Below are 26,791 nucleotides of genomic sequence, written 5' to 3'. Positions count from 1 at the left end.
TGTTTAATATTTAAATTGATTAAACAACATATAATATATTAGCAATTGAATCGAGCCGCTAGTGTTTACTTGATCAAACTCAATTATTTATGCAAAAAATGTGTTTTAACTTAAAATTCACTCTAAAGAGAATAATCAATACCGTACTATATTCGAGAGAATAATCTTTTTTTATCTCTGAAAAATAAGAGAGGAATGTTTAATTGGTGTTTGTTGCAATATTCGACTATATAAATTTGAATAACGTTTAGCCACGACTATAAATATGACATTCCAAAATATTCATGATCAAAGCAAGTTTGTTAAAACTATCTATTAAAGGTGTTCCAAAATGAGTTGTGAACCTAAGTTTACTCCACTTCCATATTCAATTAGGGGTCTCAATCACAAAAAAGTAAAAAAGGGCGTGGTGAACGGTCGGTCCGATTGTATTTGCAACTACGAAGATCCTCAATATTATGTTCTTGTGATAGAAGCTATAAATGACGATGGTATTCCTTGGTCATATATTGCAAAGGTGAAGCACTTTGGGCATCACGAGAAAGAGCCTCATATATTTCCCTTTGAATATGTCCTCAAGGATTTCAAAAGTAACTAAAAGAATAATATTTAGAAAAAAAAAAAAAAAAATCCTTAACCCAAAAAAATATGTATTCAAAGATCAAAGAATTCAAAAAAAAAAAAAATAATAATAATAATAATAATTTAAATAATTATAATATTAAAATAAAATTGTAAATCTGATGCTCTCTTTTTGAACAAATTTGAAATAATAGTGTATTCATTTATATTTTCTTTATCATACAAAACAAATATTTAATTGAGAAGAGTATCCTAGCTAACAAACCCACCTCAAAGTTATCATCTTCGAGGCTACAAATTAAGATGTCTTACTAGGAAGCAAAGCTGAATGTCCAAAAGTGAACTTTTAAGACAAACGAAGCTATATTTGAGCAAGAAGAATCATGTTCCATGTGTCCGGAATACCGGGAAGACACCAATGCAAGCAATCACTACCACCCGAAGTTCCTTTGATATTGTAGTGGGATCTGTGAGCCTCATCCCTCAGATCGGAAAGAGCAGTTATATCCAACATCCTTACTTGTGTACCTCTTACAATACTCTCAACAATTGGATCGCTTGATCTATTCTGTTCTACTTTGCTTCCTCTTGATAACGGTGTGGTATTGACACAGCTACCTCCGTTATTCCATTCCCCATTGTGAAAATGGCGAGGAGACATGGTCCTGAAAAAAACCTTGAGTCGAGGATGAGAGGAGAGTTGCAAATCTAGCCATTGGACAATACTGTGCACAGTATAATTCTTAGCGGTGTCAATTTCTTTCAAGTTATCAAGTTCACTACGAATTCCATCTTTGTACATCACCCACCTATTTTCTCTAACTTTTGCTCTGTTCCAGTGATGTCCAGTATTAAGAACCAACACATCAAACAAATGGAGGAAGTTTCTCAAAAATGCTAGTGGACGGTCAAGATGCATGGCTACCTCAGTGGCTGGGTCTGACATGTTCAATGGCAATAACTCGTTGAGGCTTGTTGACCAATAGTATAAAATAGTAGTATTGGTACTCGGAAAACGATATGCCCATCCATTTGGACGAATAGCGCCCTTAGCTTTGACAAGACCATATTCTTTTCCTACATCTTTAATTTCAGGACTCTCTTCCCCACCCGTGGCCATACACATCAAAGATTGAAATTGCTGCCTTCCTAATGAATCGCCAATAAATGCAATGGTTTTGTCCTGCATTCTAGATCACTCAAAAAGTGTCAAGAATAGCAGAAACTAACCTAACTAAATCATAAACTATTAAATAGATACCAATGGCAGACAAGTTGAAGACCATAAGGTAAGTTAGATAACTATACTCTCTTAAGTCTCAGAATTCAGGGTAGGATGGAATTTGTTTAGTTGCATATTTTATAACTAGTTCGCTAAATAAAAACAAGACAGCTATACATCATCTTTTTTTTTTTTTTTAGGTGTTTCTAGTTTTTTCGTTTGAAAACTATCATCCCGAACATACTAGAGGTTACTAGTGACAAAAGAATGAAAAAAAAAAAGCCCACTGTTATCGCTTGTGGGAGAAAATCTGGATAAATTAACCTTCACTTCCCTCATGGAAAGTGGAGGAAGGCTTCCCGCTTACAATATGCTATAAACAAGAGGGAAGTCAAGTACCTTTTCAGGAATTCAGACCGCTCGAATGCTGGCAATTCACAATCTTTGGGAACCCAACGATATCTTTCATAGGAAAAATCAGTCCGCTCGGTCAGTCTACAAGCCCATGTTGCTGATAACCATCGCTTACATCCAAAACCAGAGTATAATGGTTGACTATCATCAAGGACCCATTCACCATTTCCATAGCTACAGGCTGAAAAGTTTAAGAAATAAAAATATAAAGTAGATTCGAAAGCAGCACCACTAGTTTGGGCTAAGTACTTACTGTTCTCATTACTCTTGCTCCTGTTAAAATTTATTGTGGATGCAGCATATGTGAGTGTAACTTCTGAATGTGCATCATCTTTTACGGTCTCTTCTTTTGTACTTGAATTTGAATATGTTTTTTCAGTATTCTCTTTTACTGTGTCAGGTATTACAGAACTGTATGTGGAACCTACCATGAACCCTAAACAATCATCAGCAAGAGCTACGCAAATAGTAAGAAAAGAAAAAGTGCAAAATAACCGATTTTAACATTTTCAATTGTCTGCCAGGTGTAAAGGAGGATTGCATGTTCACTTCGTAAGTTTTCAATTTTCAAAGCATTAAGGCTGAATAGAGGGGTGCGAGAAAAGGGATAGCAGCATGTATCAAGAGAAAGAGTTGAACCTATGGTAAAATGTAGAGATGTATTTTTAACTCGTAGGGTGAAGTCTCCATTTAAACGAGGAATGGGGGAAGGAGCGGATAGAAATTTCTCCCCATTAGCTAAACTAGGTTAAAAATCCCACATTAGCTAAACAAGGTTAAAAATCCCAATTGTTTGAACTTTCTCTTTTTGGAATGAGATAAAAATTTAACATTCAAAAACTAGTCTAAAGGTTCCAACAATAGAACGAAGAATGCCAAGAACTAGTCTAATTACATAATCGACATTCTCTACATTTATAAACAAGGGTTGACGAGCATACCTGAATAAGAAGTTCTATACCATGCTTGAACTGACTGAGAAGTGGTAATAAAAGAATTTTCCCCCCACGCCCACAACACCACGATGGTGAATGCAAGAGCAGACATAACAAAGGAACAATGCTTCCCTCTTGAGAGGAAATTGTTTCTCAATTTCATCTCTGCAAACTAATTCATAAGACAAAGCTCGATCAAACCTCAGCACCCAGAAATTTTTCTATCTAGATTAAGAACAACAGAACTTCATCATTTCTTTTACTTCCAGTAACAAAAATATTACTAGAGGATTACAGAACGAAAAGCAGCAAAATCAAAACCCTGAGAGTCAATCTTAGTTATTATTATCCATGTTGAAATGCTGAATGATGAATATTCTTATCCATGACCACCCCAATCTTAGTTATATGTTAAAAGAATAAATAAAAATAAAGGTATCCTACTTGATAGCAATCTCTCCTTTTCAGCCTTGTAGCTTCATCGTGTAGCTTCATATTCTCAAATTCTTTCCTTAAAATTGCTAGCTTCTTCAATGTCTATACATTTGCAACGCTGTGATCCAAATAAATCATGCTTAAAGTTCAAGTACTCTAACCATCATAAAAGTAAATACCATCGTCAAGAAGCATGTAACCAAATTTTTTCATATGATCTAGTAGTATGAACATTAACTCGTATATCTCACCCATCTGACTATGGGAATTATCTCTTGCCACAAACTTATGTCTTACGTTTCTTATTTCTATGAAGCTTTGTGCTACTTCCTTCTTGAAACCTCTTTCCTCCATAAGTTTTCTCACATTATGGGCATCCATCCATCTACTTGCTGCTGCAAATACATTAGATAACATTACATATCTTCCAGCATTATCTGGTTCCATCTCGAACAAAGTTTCTGCAGCTCTTATAGCCAGGTCCAAATTGTCGTGTATTCGACAAGCCCCCAGAACTGCACCCCATATACCGATGTGTTTTGATGCATTGGGTGCCCTGGATATTAAATCCAATGCTTCGGCAAGTCTATTTTTTCTTCCAAACATATCGATCAAGACTGCATAATGATCTAAACTAGGCTTAATATCATTAGACTTCTCCATTGACTCCATAATATATAATCCTTCAGATGACAAACCAGTATGGGAACAGGCAGACAGCACACCAAGAAACGTCACTTCATTAGGCTTTATCCCTACTTCTATCATCCTCCTATACGCAATAAGTGCTTCCCTTCCGAGCCCATTTTGTGCAAACCCAGTTATTAGTGAATTCCACGAGACTACATCCTTTTTAGGAACCAAGTTAAACAACGTCCTAGCTGATTTCATGTCACCACTCTTACTGTACAAATCAACTAAAGCATTACACATGTATACGTTCGGAAAATTAAGGTCGCTGCTCCTTCTGATTATGATTCCATGAATCTCTTTCCCTTTTGCTATCAAAGCAAGATCTGCACACGCACTTAAAACACCTACAAATGTGAAAGCATTAGGAGAATATTTTTCCTCCAACATTTGTTGAAACAAATCCAGGGCCTCATTGCTATACTTGTTTTTCACAAAAGCATTAATCAAAGCAGTCCATGTATGAACATTTTTTACTGGCATACTCCTGAACACTCGAAAAGCATCATCTAACTTGGATGTCTGAGTATAGGCTACAACCATGGAGGTCCAGGTAACAACATCTCTCTTCTGCATTCTACTAAAAACAGAATATGATGTGCCCGGTTCGCCACATTTACCATAAGCATTAATTACAGCATTGCAAACAATCATATTGAACTCCAATCCAATGAAAATAGCTGCTCCATGAATCTGACGCAACATTTCCAAAGCACCCAAACAGGCACAAGTACCCACAATACTCACAAAAGTAAACTCGTCCAAGACTAAACGATCAAAATCTTGTTGCATTTGCCAAAAGATATTCATTGCTTCTACATACAACCCATGGTGAGTAAAGCTAGAAATCAAGGTATTGTAGCTAACAATATTTGGATGAGGCATTTCATCAAATATCATACGAGCTTGACTCAAAAATCCAGCACGTGAGTAGGAGGCAAGAATGGTATTCCACGAGTGGATATTTTTAAAGGGTAAATCATCAAATGCCTTCTGCGCATTTTCCATAGAATTACATTTGGAATACATGTCAATAAGATGGTTAGCAAGGAACGGATCAAACGAAAGAGCGGACTTAATAAGGTGGGAGTGCAAGGACATGCCAACCTTCAAGTGTTTGTGTTTGATGCATTTTGAAATGAGAAAAGCATAGTGATCAAAGGATGGGAAAAAACCAGACAGAGGCATCATTTTCAGATCGTGAAAAAACAGAGAATTAGAATCGTTAAAGTGGGCTAGTTCACATAAATCTTCTACAAATTAAACGTCCTAATGCCCAATTATTACATTGAAGATTGTCCATTCACACTCTAGCAGGACAGCACTCAATGAGTAGTTCACCAGCAGTTGACGAAACTCCAACAGAGCAAGAACAAAATCGTATAACCAATATTATATCATACAAGATGACAATCTCTACAACAAAACCTTCATCAAAATCACCACGATTACTTCCGTTTCAACTCTAAACCAAGGCCAGTAGTTGAATCTGAATATAATGCTAATTACTAACTTAAAAGCGTCCAACATTCTGCCAAATCGATGTCCAAACAAAGAAATTCATACCTTCACGAACTCCGGAAACTTCAACAACAAAATGTCGAGCATTGTCTACAACCTGCTCGCAAATTTCATGGATTCACTAGAAAAAAATTTACCAAAATAAACAATAGAAAGCTCAATTCACAACTTTCCTCTTCCGTGTTTCTTTCACAAGTCGTGACCTAGAAATCCGACATGTGAACTTCGAACTTTTTTCCTCAATCCCCAATCGCAAAACCAAAGAAGCAACAAGAATTTTTCTTGAAATTCTTGGAGTATTCACCATATTTACTAGAAAACAAATTCCGCGTAGGGAAGACGAAGAACAGTAGAACTCAACCTCTCAGAATTTTTCTACTGCTTATCACAATTATAATGAAGTATTTAATTTAATCAAGTCGACCTAAATTTATTTATGATTTTTTCTATTTTAATTAAAATTTAAGATTTTACCTTTATTTTTATTAAATATGTCAAATTAACACAAATTAAAATATATAAAAAAATTGCAAATTTTGGACAAAAATTAACCCACAATGCCGAGACTATAATAAATTTTAAAAAAATTTAAATATTAATTTTTGCATTTATAATTTCAAAATAACTCTATTTCAAAGAGCAAATAATATTTTTCTAATTGTCCACTTTAAACATAAGCTATCGTCGGACTCACTCCTAACAATCCTCAACACATCCACATCCTCATCCATAGCCTTGTTGTTGCTCCGTTTAATTTTTATAGAGAGAATTTCGTATAATAAACCGTAAACCGTATGTGTTTGATGGTAAGAATTCTCGAACCTAGAGAAATCGATTCTATCCTAAAATTCAATAAAATTATAGATAGACTTTTAACGGACTCAAAAATACGCTGAGTTTCTACTTACCTTGTTGCTAGAAATCTTGCTCAACCGACGATGAATCAAAATGTTGCTTGGTATGGTTGAAGGAAGCTCGGAGTCCCTGTCATACTTGTTCTCTCTCTTCTACATGCATGCATTAAATAAAAATTCTCCATTTTCTCTCTCATGCATGCAAGCAAGACTAATAAGTTCTTACGTGCAACCTTAATTATTATATTTGTTAACTTTCTTTTATATGGTATTAATACGAGATTTTCGAGTTTAAACTCGTATGAGGACCGTTTCACTTCTCGTCCTAAACTCGTATAAGTTGTATTTAAGTCTTTGAGTTTTCCAACCTGGCATTTTAATCTCGTTTATTTAATTTTATTTTCCTCTTATTTCTTTATATGGGATCACATACTATATTTGGAATATTTGGAAATAAATTTGAAACTAATTATTGAGAATAAAGGTTAGTTTTGACCTGTTATATATTATATCTGTCTCACACTTTTAAAACGCGTCTATTGGAAGAGAGATCGAATGTTTTGTTCCTTTCTCCAACCAACGTGTAATATTACAATTTTATCTCGATTTTTTTTTCATCGATTAAAATTTTATTTTTTCAAATATTTATAAAAGTTCGAACTTATTGTACCTCATGAACTTAAAGTTTTAGATTTCACGATGATTTGATATCATCATGACTAAATTTCTCTCGGGCTTTCTTGACGTAATTTCTCATTCTCAAACCACGCTTGTAAACTAATGAACTTTGATTTCTTCTGTCAGCTCTTTTAAACGAACATCAAATACCAAAGTTTTTTTACTCAAACTTTTCTATTTTAAAGTTTTCTTTTACTCGGGATTTAATTACTTAAAAGAAATCTATAAATTTTGTATGATTTGTTTGTTTAATTGAAAAAGAAATTAGATTAAAAAGTTAAATCTACAAAATAATTTTTACAATAAAAAAAATAAAAATAATCCTTTAGAAATTAAAATAAATTTGAAAGGAATAAAATAATGAAGAAAAAAAAAATCAATGATCAATTTCAACGGTGTGGATCGAGAGTCGCTGTCACGTCTTCTAGAAGACGAGATTGAGATCTAAGTGCCACCTTACATTAAATTAAATTATATAGCGAAAATAAAAGACAAAAAAAAAAAAAAAAAAAAAAAAAAAAAAAAAAAAAAAAAAAAAAAAAGCTTAACCAACTTTACCTCTCTAATTTAAGTCTATTATTTTTAAATGTTTGAATTTAATATTTTAAAAATAATTTTTACCAATTTAATAATATAAAGAGGTGGGGAGTGAATCTGCGAACATACTAACTTAGTAGTAATTGAGATTTTTTTTTTTTATTGAGTAAATTTTAAATATTTAGAATTTACTAAATAATTTAAGAAAGAGAATTAAATATGTAAATATTTTTTTAAAATATTTAAAGAAAAAAGCGTTACAAAATTTATTATCAATTTTATATGTATTTTTATATATATTTTTTTTAAAGTCGACATCAAGAGATAGAGGGAATATTGCAAAAAAAAAAAAAAAAAAATGAAGCATGAAAATTTTAATAAATAATGTTTAGTTTAATCATAATGGCCACCTGTCATTCGCCCACATCCGATGTACCGCGTGTGATTTGCACGCGCACGCGCTTTTTTGAAAATTACAACATAGAAAGCGCGCGCGTGTTTCGCTCTCTCTCCTCACCGCGTGTTTTTTTCTATTATTTCTAAGGTCGGTGATTCCGGACACTGTTCGATAAAAAAGAATATGTTTAGCAAATTAATCATGTAATTACAAAACATTTAAATCAGTAATTTGATTAATTTCTGCTAAAAAAAAATTAATTAATTTAATCCACCATCTACTAATCCTCTCTTTGTCTCTCTATTTTCTCTATTAATTCTTCTCCTCCCCCTTCATTCGCCCGACCATTACATTTCATCCTCTCTGCCTCAGAAAAATGGTGGAATAGTTTCCAACTTTATTGTCTTCTTTTCTAGATCTGTTCTTTCCAAGGTAAGCCATGGCGCTATCGCTTATTGCTGGCTGGTTAGATCGCGCAGATCCCCTTCCATGTCCTCTCGTTGTTTCTTTCTTTGGTTCTTACAGTCAACATGTTTTAGCTTTCTTGCGCCTTCAATGCTCTAGTTTCTGGTTTCTGCTTGTTTTTTTCGTTTATGTGTGTTTTTATTGTAGATCTAATTTGGTTTTTAGCAAACTGTGGTTCCTTGTTGCTTTTTTGCTTCGCATTGGTGTGTGATTTATTCGTTTTTGTGCCACTTGAATTTAGATCTGGTGGAGTTTGTTTGAATTTTTATTGTTTTGCGTTGTGTGTGAATGAATGATGTTATCTTTTCATTATAACTTTACGTGATTTTTGGATTTTGTTTACGCGGGTAATTTATGTTTTTGTTCTGTGTTCTGGATCGACCTTGTTAGTATGGACGTACTAAATCATTGGTTGATATGTTTTAATGTGTTTTGAAGTTGATTTATCCGATCCTCCTTGTCTATTTCTCCATTAATTTCAGTGACTGATTGCAGTAATTGTGTCGTGAATTTTGGCTGAATTTTCTTTTTTGAATATTTTTCTTAGTGCTCTAGCCAGATCTATGTCAAGTTTCTCTCAAGTTGAATCTCTGTTTTTCTGGGACTTTGAATTGTTTGTTTGACGTTGATGTTTGAACGACTTCATGGGACCAAGTTTCACTTTTCATAATATCTTTTGCTTGTATGAATGCAGGTGTCAATGACCTTTGTGTATTCAACTAATTAATACTTAGTTTATTTTATTTTAAATTTCTAATCTGTCTATTCCCTTTCCATTCTCAGGTGCAAACTCTATAGGACACAACTTTACAAATAGAAATGGCTATAGGGAAGTATTCGAGAATAGATAACCGAAGGTCTTCGTCGAGTTACTGCTCTTCAGTGACCATTGTTGTATTTGTTGCTTTGTGCTTGGTTGGGATATGGATGTTAACATCATCATCTGTAGTTCCGGTTCAAAATATTGATGTGCCACAGGAGAACAAAAATATTGCAAAAAGTCAGGTGGTTGAGACCAATGAGGCCAACACTCAGCCTTTTGAAGATAATCCAGGAGATTTGCCTGATAATGTAAGGAAAGGGGATGGCAATGAAGGTTCTAATCAGCAGGAAAGCCAGGATGAGAAGCCTGAAGAGAAGCCTGAAGAGAAGCCTGAAGAGAAGCCTGAAGAGAAGCCCGAAGAGAAGCCCGAAGAGAAGCCAGAAGAGAAGCCGGAAGAGAAGCCGGAAGAGAATCCCGAAGAGAAGCCCGAAGAGAAGCCCGAAGAGAAGCTGGAAGAGAAGCCCGAAGAGAAGCCAGAAGAGAAGCCGGAAGAGAAGCCTGAAGAGAAGCCTGAAGAGAAGCCTGAAGAGAAGCCAGATGAACAGAATGGGGACAAGAATGGAGGGAATGAAGAAACTAAACCAGACGATGGAAGTAAAACAGAAAATGGTGATTCTAAGGAGGAAAATGGAGAACCAGGTTCTGAGTCTAAGCCAGAGGCTGGTGACAATGGATCCGGTGGACAAGGAGATCCTGAGGAGAATTCTAATGAGAAACAACCAAATTCAAATGATACAGAAGAGAACAGCAAAGACGACAAAAAAGCAGATGACTCAAATGATACTAAAGATGGAGAAAACGGTAACAGAAAGGAAGAGGAGAATGCGAAGTTAAATGAAAATAACCAATCCAAAAACCTGACTTCTGGTGAGGTGTTTCCTTCCGGTGCTCAGTCGGAGCTTTTGAATGAAACATCAACACAAAATGGGGCATGGTCAACTCAGGCAGCAGAGTCGAAGAATGAAAAAGAGACTCAAAGATCTTCCACGAAACAATCTGGGTATGAGTGGAAAATTTGCAATGTTACTGCTGGATCGGATTACATTCCTTGCCTCGACAATTTGCAAGCAATTAGGAGTCTTCGAAGTACAAAACATTATGAACATCGAGAAAGGCATTGTCCTGAAGAACCTCCTACCTGCCTTGTTTCACTTCCAGAGGGCTATAAACGCTCAATTACGTGGCCAACTAGCAGGGAAAAGGTTAAAAAGATTTAATATCTTTATTTCTGAAAATACGTTTTATGTTATAAGTTCAGTTTTTGAATTGTTTTTTTTCCCTTCATTCTTTGATTGTCTAATTGAGTGTGTTTCTGCAGATTTGGTACTATAATGTTCCCCACACAAAACTTGCTGAAGTTAAGGGGCATCAGAATTGGGTAAAAGTTTCTGGTGAGTACTTAACGTTTCCTGGTGGTGGGACCCAGTTCAAGCACGGTGCTCTTCACTACATTGACTTCATACAAGAGGTAACATTCTTCTCCTTGAGCTCCTGTTAGTGTAATATGTTACATGCCCATTTGGTTTGTACATTAGCATCTCCATCATTGGTGGTTGTGATAGTGTATCTGTGTACTTATCAGATCTTGCATTGCAATGATGATGCCGTGTCTTTTATCTAATCTACTTTCTCCACCACTTGCTGCTTTATTTAACTCATTCAAGCTAATTAATTGCATTCTTGATGGAAGTCACTCAGGGATATTGATCAACCTCACTATTAGCCGAGCAAACCCCCACACCCCACCTTTCTCTGTTTTTTACACAAATAGGTGCAATTTATAACATTACCAAACACACACACACACACACACACACACACACAAAAAAAAAAAAAAAAAAAAAAAAAAATTCTTAGTAACATTTGGTAGCTAATAAATTTATTTTCTACTTTTAGCAAAATTATTTCTCGTTGTGTAACATTTCTTCATTAATTCTATTGTTGTTGATGCTTTGGATTGGAGGAAATTTTATTGTATGATATTATAATTGACCAGCTAAGCTAGTGGTGTGCCTGTTTATATTGGTCGTTCTGGTCTGTTAGTTTCCTTTTACTTCGTTGGAAAATCTTTTTTGAGTGAATTTGTAAATGTACACAATTTCACGCAATCTAAAAATAGATGAGGATGACTACAGTTCTGTGGTCCTATTGAACTGAAGAACAATGCTTTCTGATTTATGCTTAACAAATTTTCTTACTATGCAGTCTGTCAATGATATCGCTTGGGGAAAACGATCACGTGTAGTTCTGGATGTTGGATGTGGAGTGGCAAGCTTTGGAGGATTTCTTTTTGAAAGAGATGTACTAACCATGTCATTGGCCCCAAAAGATGAACACGAAGCACAAGTCCAGTTTGCACTTGAGAGGGGAATTCCTGCCATATCTGCTGTTATGGGCACGAAAAGACTTCCCTACCCCGGAAGAGTTTTCGATGTTGTCCATTGTGCTCGTTGTAGAGTACCATGGCACATAGAAGGTAATGTGATCAGTAGTACGTTTGTTGGATAAATTTCTATTGTTTGGAACTGACTTCAATTTCATGTAGTGAACAGACTTCAATTTCATCACGTCAGTTACTGAATTTAACCATTTTATCAATAGCTTGAGTTTCAATATTCACTTCTGAAGAAACTGTGCAGGTGGCAAACTTCTGTTGGAGCTGAATCGTTTGTTGCGGCCTGGTGGCTTCTTTGTGTGGTCTGCTACACCAGTCTATCATAAGAATGCTGAAGATGCTGGAATATGGAATGGTTGGCCATCTCTAAAACCCTCATGATCCTTTATCAATTTTAGTTGTAAATGTATATGTAAAACTAGAGATCTTCAAATTTAGAGTCCTAATAGCTTTGCATCTTGTGGAACTATTTGCAGCCATGACAGAACTGACGAAAGCTATGTGCTGGGAACTTGTATCAATTAACAAGGATAAGGTGAATGGCGTTAGTGCAGCCATATACAGGAAACCTACTAATAATGATTGCTATGAGCAGAGATCTGAAAAGGAGCCGTCTGTCTGCCCGGATTCAGATGATCCAAATGCTGCCTGGTATTTATCTCTTATAATTTTAATTACTCCAGTTAAGAAATGTGTACTTCCATACTATCCAAGATCCAATTACTATGAAAAGGATTCTGCAAATATTGAGCCTCTAGTCCAGAATCATTCCCCCTCATATATGCGTTCTTGTTTGTTCAATTCCTTATTTCTATGTAAAGCTTAGACCAAATGTACATGTAATTTTTCTAAAATAGGTAAGAAAAGTTTATAGCTTTGTTGCTACTACAACTGAATTTGTTCAAACCATCTGCAGGAATGTGCCACTCGAGGCATGCATGCACAAAATCTCGACAAATGAATCAGAACGTGGTTCTAAATGGCCCGAACAATGGCCAGCGAGATTGGAGAAACCACCATACTGGATGTTGGATTCTCAGGTTGGAGTTTATGGAAGAGCTGCTCCTCAGGATTTTACTGCAGATCATGACCACTGGAATCGTGTCGTGACAAAGTCATATCTAACTGGCATGGGAATTGACTGGTCAACGGTGCGGAATGTGATGGACATGAGAGCTATCTATGGAGGGTAAGATTCTCCTCCCCTCACAGGAAATATACTTCAAAATAGCTATCATATCTGTCGCTTGGCAATAAATCTTATCAGTTAGTTTATATCTGGATCTGCAGTTTTCTACAGTTAGAGTTGTGTGTAATTTTATAATTATTAGAGTTTGAAAGAGTTTACTACGTATAGGGTATAGAAAAGATGAGTGTCACTACCGGTAAATCTGTTCTTCAAGTGTTGGGGGCATAGGGTTGAGTAAATATATGAACGGTTCTTCACTTTCTCACAGTTTTGCTGCTGCATTGAAAGATTTGAAATTGTGGGTCATGAACGTAGTCCCAATAGACTCAGCTGATACTCTCCCAATTATCTACGAACGAGGTTTGTTCGGTATATATCACGATTGGTGTGAATCATTCAACACCTACCCGCGTTCGTATGACCTTCTTCACGCAGATCATCTTTTCTCCAAGGTCAAAAAGAGGTAAAGCTTTACTGCTTATTATAAACAACATCATTTATCACTCCTTTCCTGAACTTTTGCTAATGCTTTACTCGATCTATCCACGTATGCAGATGCAATCTAGCAGCTTTAGTTGCAGAGACGGACCGAATCCTCAGGCCAGAAGGGAAGCTCATTGTCAGGGACAACGCGGAAACAGTGAACGAGCTTGAAAACATGTTCAAGTCGATGAAATGGGAGGTTCGGTTTACTTACTTCAAAGACAATGAAGGATTGCTATGCGTTCAGAAGTCAATGTGGCGACCAAGTGAGTCTGAAACACTCCAGTATGCTATTGGTTAGAGCCGATGGGTGGGCGTCTTGATTGTCATTCAACGGCACCATCATCTCACTCTACTTGAATTAGATGCCAAAGGAGGAGGGGAAAGGTTAGGTCATAATTCTTTTTTTGGTTTGGTTATTCAAAGTTTCAATTTCATGGGAATGCTACTTCTTCCTAATTAGGCTGTGTATCATCATCATCATCATCTTCATCTCATCCAAAGCCGCCGGGTGAAATTCATTTTATTCCTTCTTCAAAGGCTCGGTTTTCTCTGTACTCTATCATCTGATACTCGAATAGTTATTAATGAAAAATCACATACATTCTTGCATACACATGTATTTTCATTCTATCAGTTAAGGATAATTACACATTTTAGTTCTCTTTGTAATAGTTATGAAGCCGGACCTAAGATAGATAAATGACATTTATTTTTAGTTCAGTTGGTTTCTATTAAGAGTGTCTTCAAAATTTGTTGACTATGTAAGCTGAATTGGACTGAACAAGCCACGTGCCCATTTCTTTATTCGTTTCCTTTTAAATTCATTTTAAGGTAACTTAATGTAAAATTGTCCACTGCCTTAATTCTAAAGAAATTATTAACTTTTAGTGCAAACTATCTTAATTTTAATTCTAATGCTAAAATTACGGAAATTGTTTGACTTTCATTTTTCTAATGCTATAAATATTGGAGTCTGATTTTAATTGTTAAAATAATATTTTTGTCTACATTTATTTACTTTTATTTATTTAAACTTAATCGTTCTATTTTTAACCACTCTTAAATTTAGTCTTTTAAGATATTTTAGGTCTTAAAGACCATAATCATTTACTACAAATTTATTTGTTTTATTTTATAATTTTGAAAATTATAACCAAAAAAAAAAAAAAAAAATTGAAGTGACGTTTGATAATGATAGTAAATAGTAGAAACGTTCTTATAAATATTCATTATAAATTATAACTATTCTACAATACCATAAATACCCATTATGGGTTGGAACTCTCCCAATCCCAACTGTTGTGCCAACACCCAACGGTCATTTTGTCGAGGGTATTTTATGTATATAAAAAATACTCACGTTTTTCTTAAATGCTTTTAACTACTAATTAATTATTATAATTTAATATTTAATCTTAAATTATACGAAATATGATTGAACTTTAAAATAGGTTTTAATAATATTCTTAATATTTGTTAAAAAAAAAAATTTAATTTGTTTCAAAATAATTCTTTCATTATTTTTTAATTAAATAATTTAAAAAGTGATGTGATCGTGACTTATAAAATACCAATGCACATGGCAATAGCATAGATTTGACTTGTAATTTCGATTATTTTTGTGACCGTTTTAAAAAAATCATTTTTATTAATTTTCTTATTAAAAGAAAGATAAAAATAATAATAATAATAATAATAGTTTTTTTTTTTTTTTTTTTTAGTTTGAATATATTAATAAATTTTAAAAAGTTGTATTTTTTGTAACAAAATACTTGCCCTTTCCTTAAAAAAAAGTTTTAAAAGTATTAATTACTTTATGGGTATTTTTATATAATATACCAAATTCAAAAATATTTTATATAATTTAACAAAAAAATCTTTTAAAAAAATTAATTACTATCTCATATCAAGATAGAGTCATTAAAAAGGGGAAAATTTCTGGCTTTTACTCCCATTTGAAGATGGGTGCACGCATTAACAACCAGCCTTTTGCTTAAAGTCTGAGGTGATTTATATCGCATATTCAAATTCCCTTTTGGCCTTCTTCTCTGTTTGTATCTGTTTCCATTGCAGGCCATCAAAAGCTCTCTTTTCTCTCTTCTGCTCTCTGTGAGTTTCTAATACTGCTTGCTCTTACATGTAACCCTTTAATTATGCTTTGATTTGAACTCAACGCGTCTGTTTTCTTCTATTCACTGCTATTTGGACCTCCATGGCTTGATTTTTCTTCTGGGTAATGCTCAATTTAGCTTGGATACGGAGCTTTGAGTTCAATTCACTGTTTACCCATTGTTTTGGTTCAGCAGCCAACGTACCCAATTGCATTTTCCCCACATTTAGTTACTAATTTTATGTTCTCTGCTGGCGACCTATGAGATCCCATGTCGGTTGGGAGTAGAATGAAGCATTCATCATAAGGGTGTGGAAACCTCTCCCTAGTAGACATGTTTTAAAACCTTGAGAGGAATCTTGGAAGAGAAAGCCCAAAGAGGACAATATCTGCTAGCGGTGGGCTTAGATTGTTGCAAATGGTATCAGAACCAGACACTGGGTGATGTGCAAGTGAGGAGGTTAAGCCTCGAAGGGGGTGGACTTGAGGCGGTGTGTCAACAAGGACGTTGGGTTTCGAAGGGGGTGGATTGTGAGATCCCATATTGGTTGGGGGAGAATGAAACATTCTTTATAAGGATGTGGAAACTTCTCTCTAGAAGACGTGTTTTAATACCTTGAGGGGAAGCTCGAAAGGAAAAACCTAAAGAGGACAATATCTGCTAGCGGTGGGCTTGGACTGTTACAAGTGGTATCAAAGCTAGATACCGGGCGATGTGCCGCGAGGAGGCTGAGGCGGTGTGCCAGCAAGGACACTGGGCCTCGAAGGTGGGTGAATTGCGAGATCCTACATCGGTTGGGGAGGAGAATGAAGTACTCGTTATAAGGGTGTGGAAACCTCTCCCTAGCAGATGCGTTTTAAAAACCTTGACAGCCCCGCCTAGAAGGGAAAGCCCAAAGAAGACAATATCTACTAGCTGTGGGCACGACCCTTTTTCCTTCTAGCATCGATGAATCGAGCTGGGGTTCTTGCTTATGGGATAATCATAGATTTTCAATGTTTGACTTAGGAACTTAGAATGATTTGTTAGCTGACTTGATAATCAAAATGTGGTATTTGAGTATTCAAACTGGAAAATATTTGGGATGCCAAACATGTGGATGTTGTCATGTTGCTTTGAAGGATTCAAGTTCTGAGAAAAACTACTTTCTCCTTAAATGATAACGTACGTGCTCGAACCTTTTTGTAGGCAGACAAATAAATGGATTCAAATCGTCATCGTAAAATCGATTATCGACGTATTGCCGATAATTTCACCTCATTGGATCAGGTTTTTTCTTTTATCCTAACTGCTTAATTCCTGTGTAAAAGCATGCTGAACAGTCCATACTACGTCTACTTTGTAGCGTTTTTCGGTTTTTCACCTAAGATTAAGAATAGAATTACCATATCCCATGAAAATTATGTTCAAGCTGACATTCACTCGCGTACACATTTCGCTCAGGTTATATCTGCATTGAGACACGAAGGTCTTGAATCATCGAATTTAATTCTCGGTATCGACTTTACGAAGAGCAATGAGTGGACAGGTGAATCTTTCTTTACTTGATAATCATTATGAAGGTTATGAATGCTTCCATAGATTGCTAGAGGATATATGTCACTGACTGCAGGCAGGCGTTCTTTTGGAAGAAAAAGTCTGCATTCAATTAGCAGCACACCCAATCCATATGAGCAAGCAATATCTATAATTGGTCAGACATTGTCTCCTTTTGATGATGATGGTTTGATACCTTGTTTTGGCTTTGGCGATGGTTAGTATTAGTTTGTTTTTTAGATTCTTCATTGAAGTGTGAGTAACCAGCTTATTTTGGAGTTCTTTTTTCTGAAGCATTGACACGTGATCAGCACGTATTCAGCTTTTATCCCGATCACAGGCCATGTAAAGGGTTCAAGGAAGCTCTTTTTCGGTATCGAGAAATTCTGCCATACCTGAATTTATCAGGTTCATTTGATCTTTTCAGTTTACTTTTTATTTTGCTATTCATCATAATGAAGAGCTAGTTTTTAGTATCCATATGTAATACTTTCTGTGGCTACTCTCTTCTTCCTTTGGTTCTTTCGTTTCCTTCTCCTTTCGTTCTCTATTGTTTATATGGATGAGTGAGGAAACTGAAGATAGTAAGACTGTGAGATCCCACGTTGGTAGGAGAGGGGAACGGAAGAGTCCTTATAAGAGTGTGGAAACCTCTCCCTAGCATACTTGTTTTAAAATCGTGAGGCTGACGGCGACATGTAATGGGTCAATGCGGACAATATCTGCTATCGATGGGCTTGGATTGTTACAAATGGTATCATATTGTGAGATCTCACATTGGTTGGAGAGGAGAACGAAGCATTCCTTATAAGGGTGTGGAATCCTCTTCCTAGCATACGCGTTTTAAAATCATGAGATTGACGGCGATATGTAACGGGTCAAAGCGAACAATATCTGCTAGTGATGGGCTTGGACTATTACAAATGGTATCAGAGCCAGTCACTAGACGGTGCAAGACATTGGTCGGAGTAAAGCTAAACCCTCTCCATAGTAAACGCATTCTAAAAACCTTGAGAGAAAGCTCAAAAGGGAAAGTCCATAGAAGACAATATCTGTTAGTAGTAGAATTGAGCCATTACAAATGGTATCAGAGTCAGACACTGAGTAGTATGCCAGCGAAGACGTGGGGGGTGGATTGTGAGATCCTACGAAGCCATTTGTTATAAAGGCGTGGATACCTCTCCCTAACAGACACGTTTTAAAAACCATGAGACGTGATACGTAACCGATTCTTTTCATTGAGATTGACAATGTAATTTTCTTCTACCCAAGTTATAAATGTTCTAACGATGAACTGAAGCTTATTGATGTAGGTCCAACCTCTTTTGCTCCTGTTATTGATTCTGCTATTAGCATTGTTGAGAAAAGCAATTGGCAGTATCATGTCCTTGTTATTGTTGCAGATGGACAGGTTGTTGGATGTGCTCTGTTCTCATGTATGCTTCATTCTCTTAATGCCTAAAGTTGTATGCTATTGAACAGGTTACGAGGAATCCCGACGCGCCACCTGGAAGATTAAGTTTTCAAGAGCAGGCAACCATAAACTCCATTGTTGCTGCTAGGTAAAACATTAACTTTTATAATGTTCGGTAGCTTTTGTGCTCGAAGTCTCATAACGTTCGAATCACCAGCCATTATCCTTTATCGATCATTCTAGTCGGGGTAGGGGATGGACCATGGGATGCTATGCAGAAATTTGATGATAACATCCCTCGGTGCGCATTTGATAATTTCCAGGTATTTTCATTGAATCTACTTGCTTGGTTGTTTTTTAATTTTCTTGGAGTTATGAATGCAACGTTTGGTTTTGGTTAGGTGTGATGGTTTTTGTGAGATCTCACATCGGTTGGAGAGGGAAACGAAACATTCCTTATAAGATTGTGGAAACTTCTCCCTAATAGACGCGTTTAAAAATCGTGAGGCTGACAGTGGTACGTAATGGACTAAAACGAACAATATTTGCTAGCGGTGGGTTTGGGCTGTTATAAGTGGTAGCAGAGTTATGTGCCAGTGAGGACGCTACGCCCTGAAAGCGGGTGGATTGTGAGATCCCACATCGGTTGGAGATGAGAACGAAGCATTTCTTATAAGGATGTGAAAACCTCTCCCTAGTAGACGCATTTAAAATCATGAGGCTAACCGTAGTACATAATTGACTAAAACAGACAATATCTACTAGCGGCGATTTGGGCTGTTACAAATTGTATCAGAGTCAAACACCGAGCTATGCGTCAACAAGGACGTTGTGCCCCCAAGGGGGTTGGATTGTGAGATCTCACGTCAGTTGGAGAAGGGAACAAAGCATTCTTTATAGGGGTGTGGAAACCTCTCCCTAGTATACGCATTTAAAGATCATGAGACTAATAGTGATATGTAACGGGCCAAAGCGGACTATATCTGTTAGCGGTGAGTTTGGGCTGTTACAAATGGTATCAAAGTTAGACACCGGTCTGTGTGCCAGGGAAGACGTTGTACCCCCAAGAAGGTGGATTGTGAGATCTCACATCAGTTGGAGAGGGGAACAAAGCATTCCCTATAAGGGTGTTGAAACCTCTCCCTAATAGATGCATTTTAAAACTTTGAGGGAGAAAGTCCGAAGATGACAATATCTACTAGCGGTAGTTTGTAACTTAACTTTATATCGGCTTCTCTGTAATGGTGAAGTTCGTAAACTTCACAAAAATCATGTCTGAGAGCAAAGAAGCATCAAAGAAGGAAGCAGTATTTGCCCTGGCTGCGCTCATGGAAATTCCATTTCAATACAGAGCCACCCTCTCTCTGCAGGGTTCAAAGTAAGCCCCGAATTTCAATTCCAAGTGAATTTACAGTTCCTGTTTTGGATTTGACAAAATGACAGTGAGTATCATGCAGGAGAGAATCTGTGTATTCCAAAAGTGCAGGGCCGCTTCCTCCTCCTCCTGAAGTCATCAATCATGACAATGCTGAAAACCAGAGTTCCTCATCCGAATTGGTAACTTCGTTTTCATTTATTTTAAATGTCACGTTGGTTAGAGAAGGGAACGAAACATTTCTTATAAGAGTGTGGAAATCTCTCCCTGCTAGACACGCTTTAGAATTGTGAGGTTGACGGCGATACATAAGGGGCGAAAGAAAATATTATCTGTTAGCGGTGGGCTTGGGCTGTTACAAAGGGTATCAGAGCCAAACACCGGGCAGTGTGTCACCGAGGACACTGGGCCCCAAAGGGGGTGGATTGTGAGATCCCACATTGGTTGGAGAGGGGAATGAAACATTTCTTATAAGGGTGTGGAAACCTATCTCTACTAGATACGTTTGAAACCGTGAGGCTGACGACGATAGGTAATAGGCCAAAGCAGACAATATTTGTTAATGGTGAGCTTGGGCTATTACAATGATATCAAAGCCAGACACCTGGCGGTGTACCAGCGAGGACACTGGGCTCTCAAGGGAGTGGATTGTGAGATCTCACATTGGTCAGAGAGGGAAACAAAACATTCTTTATAAGGGGGTGGAAACTTCTTCCTACTAGACGCGTTTTAAAACCGTGAGGCTGACGGCGATATGTAACAGGCTAAAATAGACAATATCTTGTAGTGGTGGGCTTAGACTGTTACAGTTACAAGGTTACAAATTTAGGGAGGGGCTTCTCGTGAACAAGAAAAAATTAAGTGACATTGATGAAGGGGAGGCTAAAACGGCATATAATTTAGATCCTGTTTGGAATGACTTTTTAAGTGGTTAAGAACGTTTTTTTCACTCTTTAGTGGTTTCATTATTATAAAAAAATTTAAATTCAATTTCTCTGGTTCAAGGTCTGCCCCATCTGCCTGACAAATCCAAAGGATATGGCTTTTGCATGTGGTCATACAGTAAGTTCTCTACCATGCAACTCTCACACTGCCAATACTTTGACTAATATTTTCTAATGAAATGATATCGTATTACCCGACCGAGACACTCACGAATATCTGCTCACTATTCCCTCGCTGTATTCTTACTAGACCTGCAAAGACTGTGGGGTAACCATCTCAACATGCCCACTGTGTCGAGAACCTATAACGATGCGCTTGAGACTATATGCCTAAGTCATCAAACAACTTCCTGCAGCTGTGTCTATGCAATACCAAGTTGTAAAAACGATACCCGGTTCGAGATTACTTTGCTTTTTGATTCAATTATAGTTTATAAAAACTTGTTCATCTACTTGTAAAAGTCTTATGTTTACTATAAATTTTCAAACGAGTTAGATTTCTACCCGTCCTCAATTATAACAGCCTAAGCCTACTGCTAGCAGATATTGTCTTTTTTGGACTTTTTCTTTCAAGCTTCCCCCTCAAGGTTTTTACCATGTGGGATCTCACAATTATACAGGCTATTTCTTTTCAAATCGAAGAACTTATGTCTCCTATGTGGGCTTTCCCTTCCAGGCTTCCCTCAAGGTTTTTAAAACACGTCTATTAGGAAGAGATCTCCACACCCTTATAAAGAATACAGGATCTCACGTAAACTACGTCAATCTGTGTTTATACACTAAAAACAACAAATTTAAGAGTACAAGTAGGCTTAAAATGGGTTTGGTAAAAAGGCATTATATAGCAGCAGAAGAATGGGCAAAACACAGAGAATATGAATAAGAACAAAGTAAGAAAAAAGACAAAGGGGGAAAGAAAAGGGTTTATAATGAAATTTCAAATGGAATTGGTGGAAGGTGAAGATCGCAGCCAATGAACAAAGCTTTGTAGTGTAGCAACATCAGCTCTGTAATGTTTTTGTGTAAACTCCAAAAGATCTGACCATGTGAAATCAGGGTACTGTCTTGGCCCTTCTCTGCCCACCAAATCTCGTGGGGGTTGCACCACTTTATCATCTTTTGGGCACACAAAGAACACCAATGACCTCCTCACTCTCTTCCTGTTCACCACTGCCCTATGTAGACAGCTCTTATATGCACCGTTCGACAGTGCCTGCATTATTAAAAAAGTTAGTGGTTCAAATCTTCTCGACCCACCCTTAAAAACTCAAAAGGGTTTACCATAAAAGTGTCTCCAATGTTAATAACTAAAGCATCTGGTCTGGGCTTGACAGAGAGCCAAGTGTTGTTAGCGAACACTTCAAGGCCACCAACTTGGTCCTGATGGAGAATGGTGAGGGATGTTGGGTCGCAGTGAGGGCCTGTGCCGAAGGTCAGGGCGGCATTCTCGCATGGTGGGTAGTAATTGCATCTCATAATGGACCTTCCATCTTCGAAGAACTTCCTGTAATGGAGCCGCTCTACGCCCAAGCTTATTGCTAGAAGCTCCATTATCATTAGCCCTGTTCTCGTCATTTCCTCGCAGTATTTTTGGTACACCCATCTTCACAAATCACAACAAAACTTATTAAATAAAAGACAAAACCTTGAAAAAAAAAATAAAAAAATTAGGAATCACGCCTCCTGTGATATCATCCACTTTGAGCTAAGCTCTCATGACTTTACTTTGTGTCTCTCAATCATCCTCCTCTCGAACAAAGTACACTATAGAGCTCTCGAACCTGTGACACCTTAATCGAGACTCGACTCTTTCTATGGAGTCCTTTGTTCGACACTTGAGAATTTTATTGACATGGGTGAGTTAAGAATACGACTCTGATATCATGTTAGGAATCACGACTCTCCACGATGGTATGATATTGACCACTTTGAGCATAAACGTTATCATCCCTACATCAGCTAAAGTGGGACTCCTTCCGAACAATTCTCAACAAAAAAGAAAAAAAGTGAGAGGACGACAAACCCGGTTTTCTCGAAGTCTTGTCCCAAGAAGGATTTGAAGTAATGAAGAACATGGAGGCGTTGAGAATCATCGCTACAATACTCAAAAGAGAAGGTTTCTTTCCAAGGCAGCTTGGAGCTGAATCGATCAGCATGAGCTCCTGAATATCCACACACTCTCCCTGCCTTCTTTCCCACGCTTTTCTTCTTCCCCAATGGCATTTTGAATATCGTCTCCACCTGTTCGTACGCCGCCCTTATCAGATCCGGGTCCACCCCATGGTTCGTCACCTGGAACAATCCGTGGTTCCTACACGCCACCCGGATCATCGCCGCCGCGTCCGCCGTCGCCGCCGCGTCCCCTCGTCGGAATCCAGCTAAATCTATCAATGGCTCTTGAAGCTCTTCTGGGTCGTCGACAATGGCGGCTAAGTCGGCGTGTGGCCAGACAAATTCGGTCGGAAGGTTGCCGTTGTGAAACAGTGTCGGAGGAATTGCGGCGGTGCCGGTGGAATCCATTTTTTCTTTATATAATATATATATATATATATTTCCTTCAAGGGGTTGGATTTTGCTTTAAATATACCATGGAATGGATCTGTACGGCGATGTGATTATGTGAATGTTGCTAAGTATCTATCTAGTCTCTATTATAATAATAAATGAGTTCTTGTCTTTTTTTTTTTTTTTTTTAATTAAAGGAATAAAATGACACTCTTAATCCACTAATACATTGTCTGTTTGTCACAATTGTACTAAAACAAGAGTGTACAAAATGTGACATATGAGTGACACCTATCAAACTACGTGTGATCGAGAAAGACAAACATCATAATATAATCGATGTCGTTTTCTTACCATTATGTTATTCTATCACTTAATATTACCTATTGATTACTTATTTGAGTCGAGTCAAAAGTAAAATAACGTGGAATCAAACAGTTTTTTTTTTTAATATTAATACATTCTATTGAACTGGGTCAATATAAATATTTTTAACGGGATTTTTTTTTATTAGTATAAGCATGATTTATCAATAATTGACATATATTTATATGGTTGAGTGTCGGATTCAAATTTATTCAATTTTATTATAATCTATTAAAATCAAACAAAATTAAACGTACAAATAATTAAAATTATAATTTTTTTGGAAGTTAATTATAATAATTGTCATATTTTATTGTAGCTTTTTAAATAATTGCTGATAATTATGGTTTTAGAAAAATGCGGTGTAAAATAAAGTATAATAATAATTGATATATTAAGAATAAATTGATGTGTTTTAATTATTTAATTATTATAAAATAATTATTTAAAACTTATATGCTTTAAATTGTATTTAATTTTGCTTAATCTAAATTAAAAATTAATTTCATAAAAAATATATAAATATGGAAGGATAAATTTGAGATTCGTAAATGTCCATAATTACTCTTTTACCCTTATAAAAACAATGTGAAACAGTCCCTTAATTGAGAAACAAATTTTCTTGTAATAAAAAACAACTTAAAATTAGCTAATAAAAAAATACTTATTAAGTTTATGTTTTATTATTTAGATTTAAAAAATTAAGAAAATAATATTTACATTTATAACCTCAATTTCTATATTAAGATTGACTTTTATTTGATCAATTTTCGACATAAATTTTAACTTTATTAAATTTATAATTATGAAAAAAAATTTGGTTAGAAGTGTTGGATCATGAAAGTCCCACATCGGCTAATTTAGGGAATGATCATAGGTTTATAAGTGAGGAATACTAACTCGATTGACATGAGACCTTTTGAGAAGCCCAAAGAAAAGTTATGAGAACTTATGTTCAAAGTGGACAATATCATACTATTGTGGAGAGTCGTGTTCATCTAACACATAACTGTACATTTGGGAGTCGTGTTTTTTTTTATTTATTTATTTAAAGAAAATTACTATTATTTATTTATTCTGAAGCCGCAAGTAGGAAATGAAAAGGGCAAAGTCGTAAAATCACTTGTTTAATTGATTCCAGCTGCTGGCTGCAACTGCAGCAATGTCAGTGTACTTTGTGTTTGTGGTCTCTTCTTAAACCATGAAGTTTATTGTTGATATGACCAAATTATCCCATAATTATATTAATTATTAATTCTATCTAATTATTAATAATTAAACGTAAAATTTTGAGTTAGTGAAAAAAAAAAAAAAAAATTAATTTTATATAAAATTTACGTATGGTTCTAAACATGACCTGAAATTGATTCAGAATAATCGAGATGATAAAAATAGTTCAGAATCCTTTCTCGAATTTCAATACGTCCCTTAAATTTGCCTCTATAAAGGTATAATAAAAAACAAGAAAGCAAGTGAGTAGATTTTTGATGTCCTTTTGTTGTTGTTTATGTGACGAAGAATCCAAAAGAGAGCTTAAAAGTACACTCCAATTATCATTTCACCATTATTAATATTCACTCTTCTTCTTATCCTTTAATTCATCCATCCCAACTCAATTATTTTAGTTTTTTATACAAAAACTTTACTACACATCTAATCATGCTCATACATCATAACAACTCTTCATGGATTACACTTTCAACTCCAAACATCGATGGATGTTACACACGTTCATAACTAACTTAACTAATTGTGAGGTACGAGTTTTAAATTCTTTGTAATATTATTTATTTGCTGTGAAGTAATTTTTCGTAGTAAATATTATTTACACATATAAATATAAGTTATTTCAGTATGTTTTGTTCTTACTCACGTTTTTTTTTATTCTTAAGATATCACCAAATATAAAATTATTCAAATAAGTATATTTAACTTTGGAGTTTTTATGATTGAGTAATGATCGGAAAAGAAAAGTATAATTGGTTGATATTGGTTTTTTTTTTTTTTTTTTTTTTTTTTTTTTTTTTTTTTTTTTTTTTTTTTTTTTTTTTTTTTTTGTTTATCCCTTTATATTTATAATATTTTAAATATTCCTAATAATTGAGAGGCTTCATTAAAATAAATGATTTGATTATGTAACTAATATACTACAACCATACATTTATTATTTTCGTTTAATATTTAAAACCCAATTTCTCCATAATTTGAATCTGCCGTCATTTTCTGTCTTTATTATTTTTTGTTTGCATTTTATGTTTTGTCTTTTTGCACCATTATTTTCTTTTTTTCCTTTTTTTTTTGTTTTATTGCATTAAAAAAATATTTTTTTTCTTATTATATTCTTAGATTCTGATTAATATAGGGCTTCCAAGCGGAGAGTTTTATGAGTGACAGTAAGAAGATGTGTAAACTATGGGTAAAAGATCGAATTTGTGGCCGATCGATGATGGCTTGACGATGAGGGCAACAAGCATTAGACAATTGGCCATATAAAAGCAGAAGTTGCATTTTGTGGGTAACTAGACGTGACAATTGAATGCATGGATGAGATATTTAACTTTTTTTTTTCTTTCTTATCGTATAAAATTATAAAAATATAAAAAGTATATATTATAAAGGTTGAAATGACCTATTTTAAAGGTGAGATATTTAAGTGTTCGTTCTAGGTTGTTACGAAGTAGAAGAAAAATCGGCGACAAGAACTAAAATAGCTTTGATATGATGATATAACATCAAATTGATGGTCGTGTCGACCCGACAACGAAAGGAAATGAAAAAAAAAAAGAAAAAGAAAAAGAAAAAAAAGAATCCAGTTGTCGTATTGTGGGCGATGGTACGAATTGGGGGAAGGGAGGGGATGTCCGGTGGGAGGGAGGGGGGAGACAGGAAGCAGACCAAAGAGGCTTCACGTGGGTTA

General features: G+C 35.7%; 4 protein-coding genes across 16 annotated transcripts; 2 read left to right on the top strand and 2 right to left on the bottom strand.

The window, feature by feature from the left end:
• Positions 1 to 762: 762 nt before the first annotated feature.
• On the bottom strand, positions 763 to 6,182 carry LOC111478028 (protein trichome birefringence-like 14). Of its 9 annotated transcripts, none has more exons than XM_023122096.1 (5): positions 3,598 to 6,182; positions 3,160 to 3,325; positions 2,472 to 2,654; positions 2,204 to 2,399; positions 763 to 1,772 (listed from the first exon to the last, which is right to left on the bottom strand). In XM_023122096.1, the coding sequence occupies exons 1-5, from the start codon at positions 3,646 to 3,648 to the stop codon at positions 944 to 946; spliced, it is 1,425 nt and encodes a 474-aa protein (XP_022977864.1). In that variant the 5' UTR covers positions 3,649 to 6,182; the 3' UTR covers positions 763 to 943. The 9 variants fall into 9 exon arrangements, with proteins under 9 accessions (XP_022977864.1, XP_022977859.1, XP_022977860.1 ...); XM_023122091.1 differs by having other exon boundaries at positions 2,204 to 2,654; positions 3,598 to 3,706; positions 3,840 to 6,182; XM_023122092.1 differs by having other exon boundaries at positions 2,204 to 2,654; positions 3,598 to 3,706; positions 3,886 to 6,182.
• Positions 6,183 to 8,586: 2,404 nt separating this feature from the next.
• LOC111477854 (probable methyltransferase PMT26) lies at positions 8,587 to 14,343 on the top strand. The gene is made up of 9 exons (XM_023121792.1): positions 8,587 to 8,697; positions 9,514 to 10,755; positions 10,872 to 11,021; positions 11,759 to 12,029; positions 12,193 to 12,303; positions 12,425 to 12,599; positions 12,865 to 13,137; positions 13,406 to 13,600; positions 13,693 to 14,343. The coding sequence occupies exons 2-9, from the start codon at positions 9,550 to 9,552 to the stop codon at positions 13,919 to 13,921; spliced, it is 2,610 nt and encodes an 869-aa protein (XP_022977560.1). The 5' UTR covers positions 8,587 to 8,697; positions 9,514 to 9,549; the 3' UTR covers positions 13,922 to 14,343.
• A 1,209-nt stretch (positions 14,344 to 15,552) lies between these two features.
• Positions 15,553 to 21,506, top strand: LOC111478539 (E3 ubiquitin-protein ligase RGLG3-like). 5 transcript variants are annotated; one of them, XM_023122843.1, is made up of 12 exons: positions 15,553 to 15,628; positions 16,923 to 17,003; positions 17,178 to 17,262; positions 17,347 to 17,487; positions 17,565 to 17,678; positions 18,584 to 18,681; positions 18,753 to 18,832; positions 18,902 to 19,007; positions 19,935 to 20,062; positions 20,142 to 20,241; positions 21,065 to 21,121; positions 21,254 to 21,506. In XM_023122843.1, exons 2-12 carry the CDS (start codon positions 16,935 to 16,937, stop codon positions 21,335 to 21,337), a joined length of 1,062 nt encoding a protein of 353 aa, XP_022978611.1. In that variant the 5' UTR covers positions 15,553 to 15,628; positions 16,923 to 16,934; the 3' UTR covers positions 21,338 to 21,506. The 5 variants fall into 5 exon arrangements, with proteins under 5 accessions (XP_022978611.1, XP_022978610.1, XP_022978609.1 ...); XM_023122842.1 differs by having other exon boundaries at positions 15,558 to 15,732; positions 16,927 to 17,003; XM_023122841.1 differs by having other exon boundaries at positions 15,559 to 15,732.
• A 315-nt stretch (positions 21,507 to 21,821) lies between these two features.
• On the bottom strand, positions 21,822 to 23,578 carry LOC111478538 (gibberellin 20 oxidase 1-D-like). Its single transcript, XM_023122840.1, has 3 exons — positions 23,027 to 23,578; positions 22,285 to 22,606; positions 21,822 to 22,216 (listed from the first exon to the last, which is right to left on the bottom strand). Exons 1-3 carry the CDS (start codon positions 23,521 to 23,523, stop codon positions 21,941 to 21,943), a joined length of 1,095 nt encoding a protein of 364 aa, XP_022978608.1. The 5' UTR covers positions 23,524 to 23,578; the 3' UTR covers positions 21,822 to 21,940.
• Between the last annotated feature and the right edge of the window lie 3,213 nt (positions 23,579 to 26,791).

The sequence above is a fragment of the Cucurbita maxima genome, unplaced genomic scaffold, assembly GCF_002738345.1.
Source record: "Cucurbita maxima cultivar Rimu unplaced genomic scaffold, Cmax_1.0 Cma_Scf00004, whole genome shotgun sequence".
In the NCBI taxonomy this organism is placed as follows: domain Eukaryota; kingdom Viridiplantae; phylum Streptophyta; class Magnoliopsida; order Cucurbitales; family Cucurbitaceae; genus Cucurbita; species Cucurbita maxima.
This window is presented reverse-complemented; position numbering and strand designations above follow the sequence as displayed.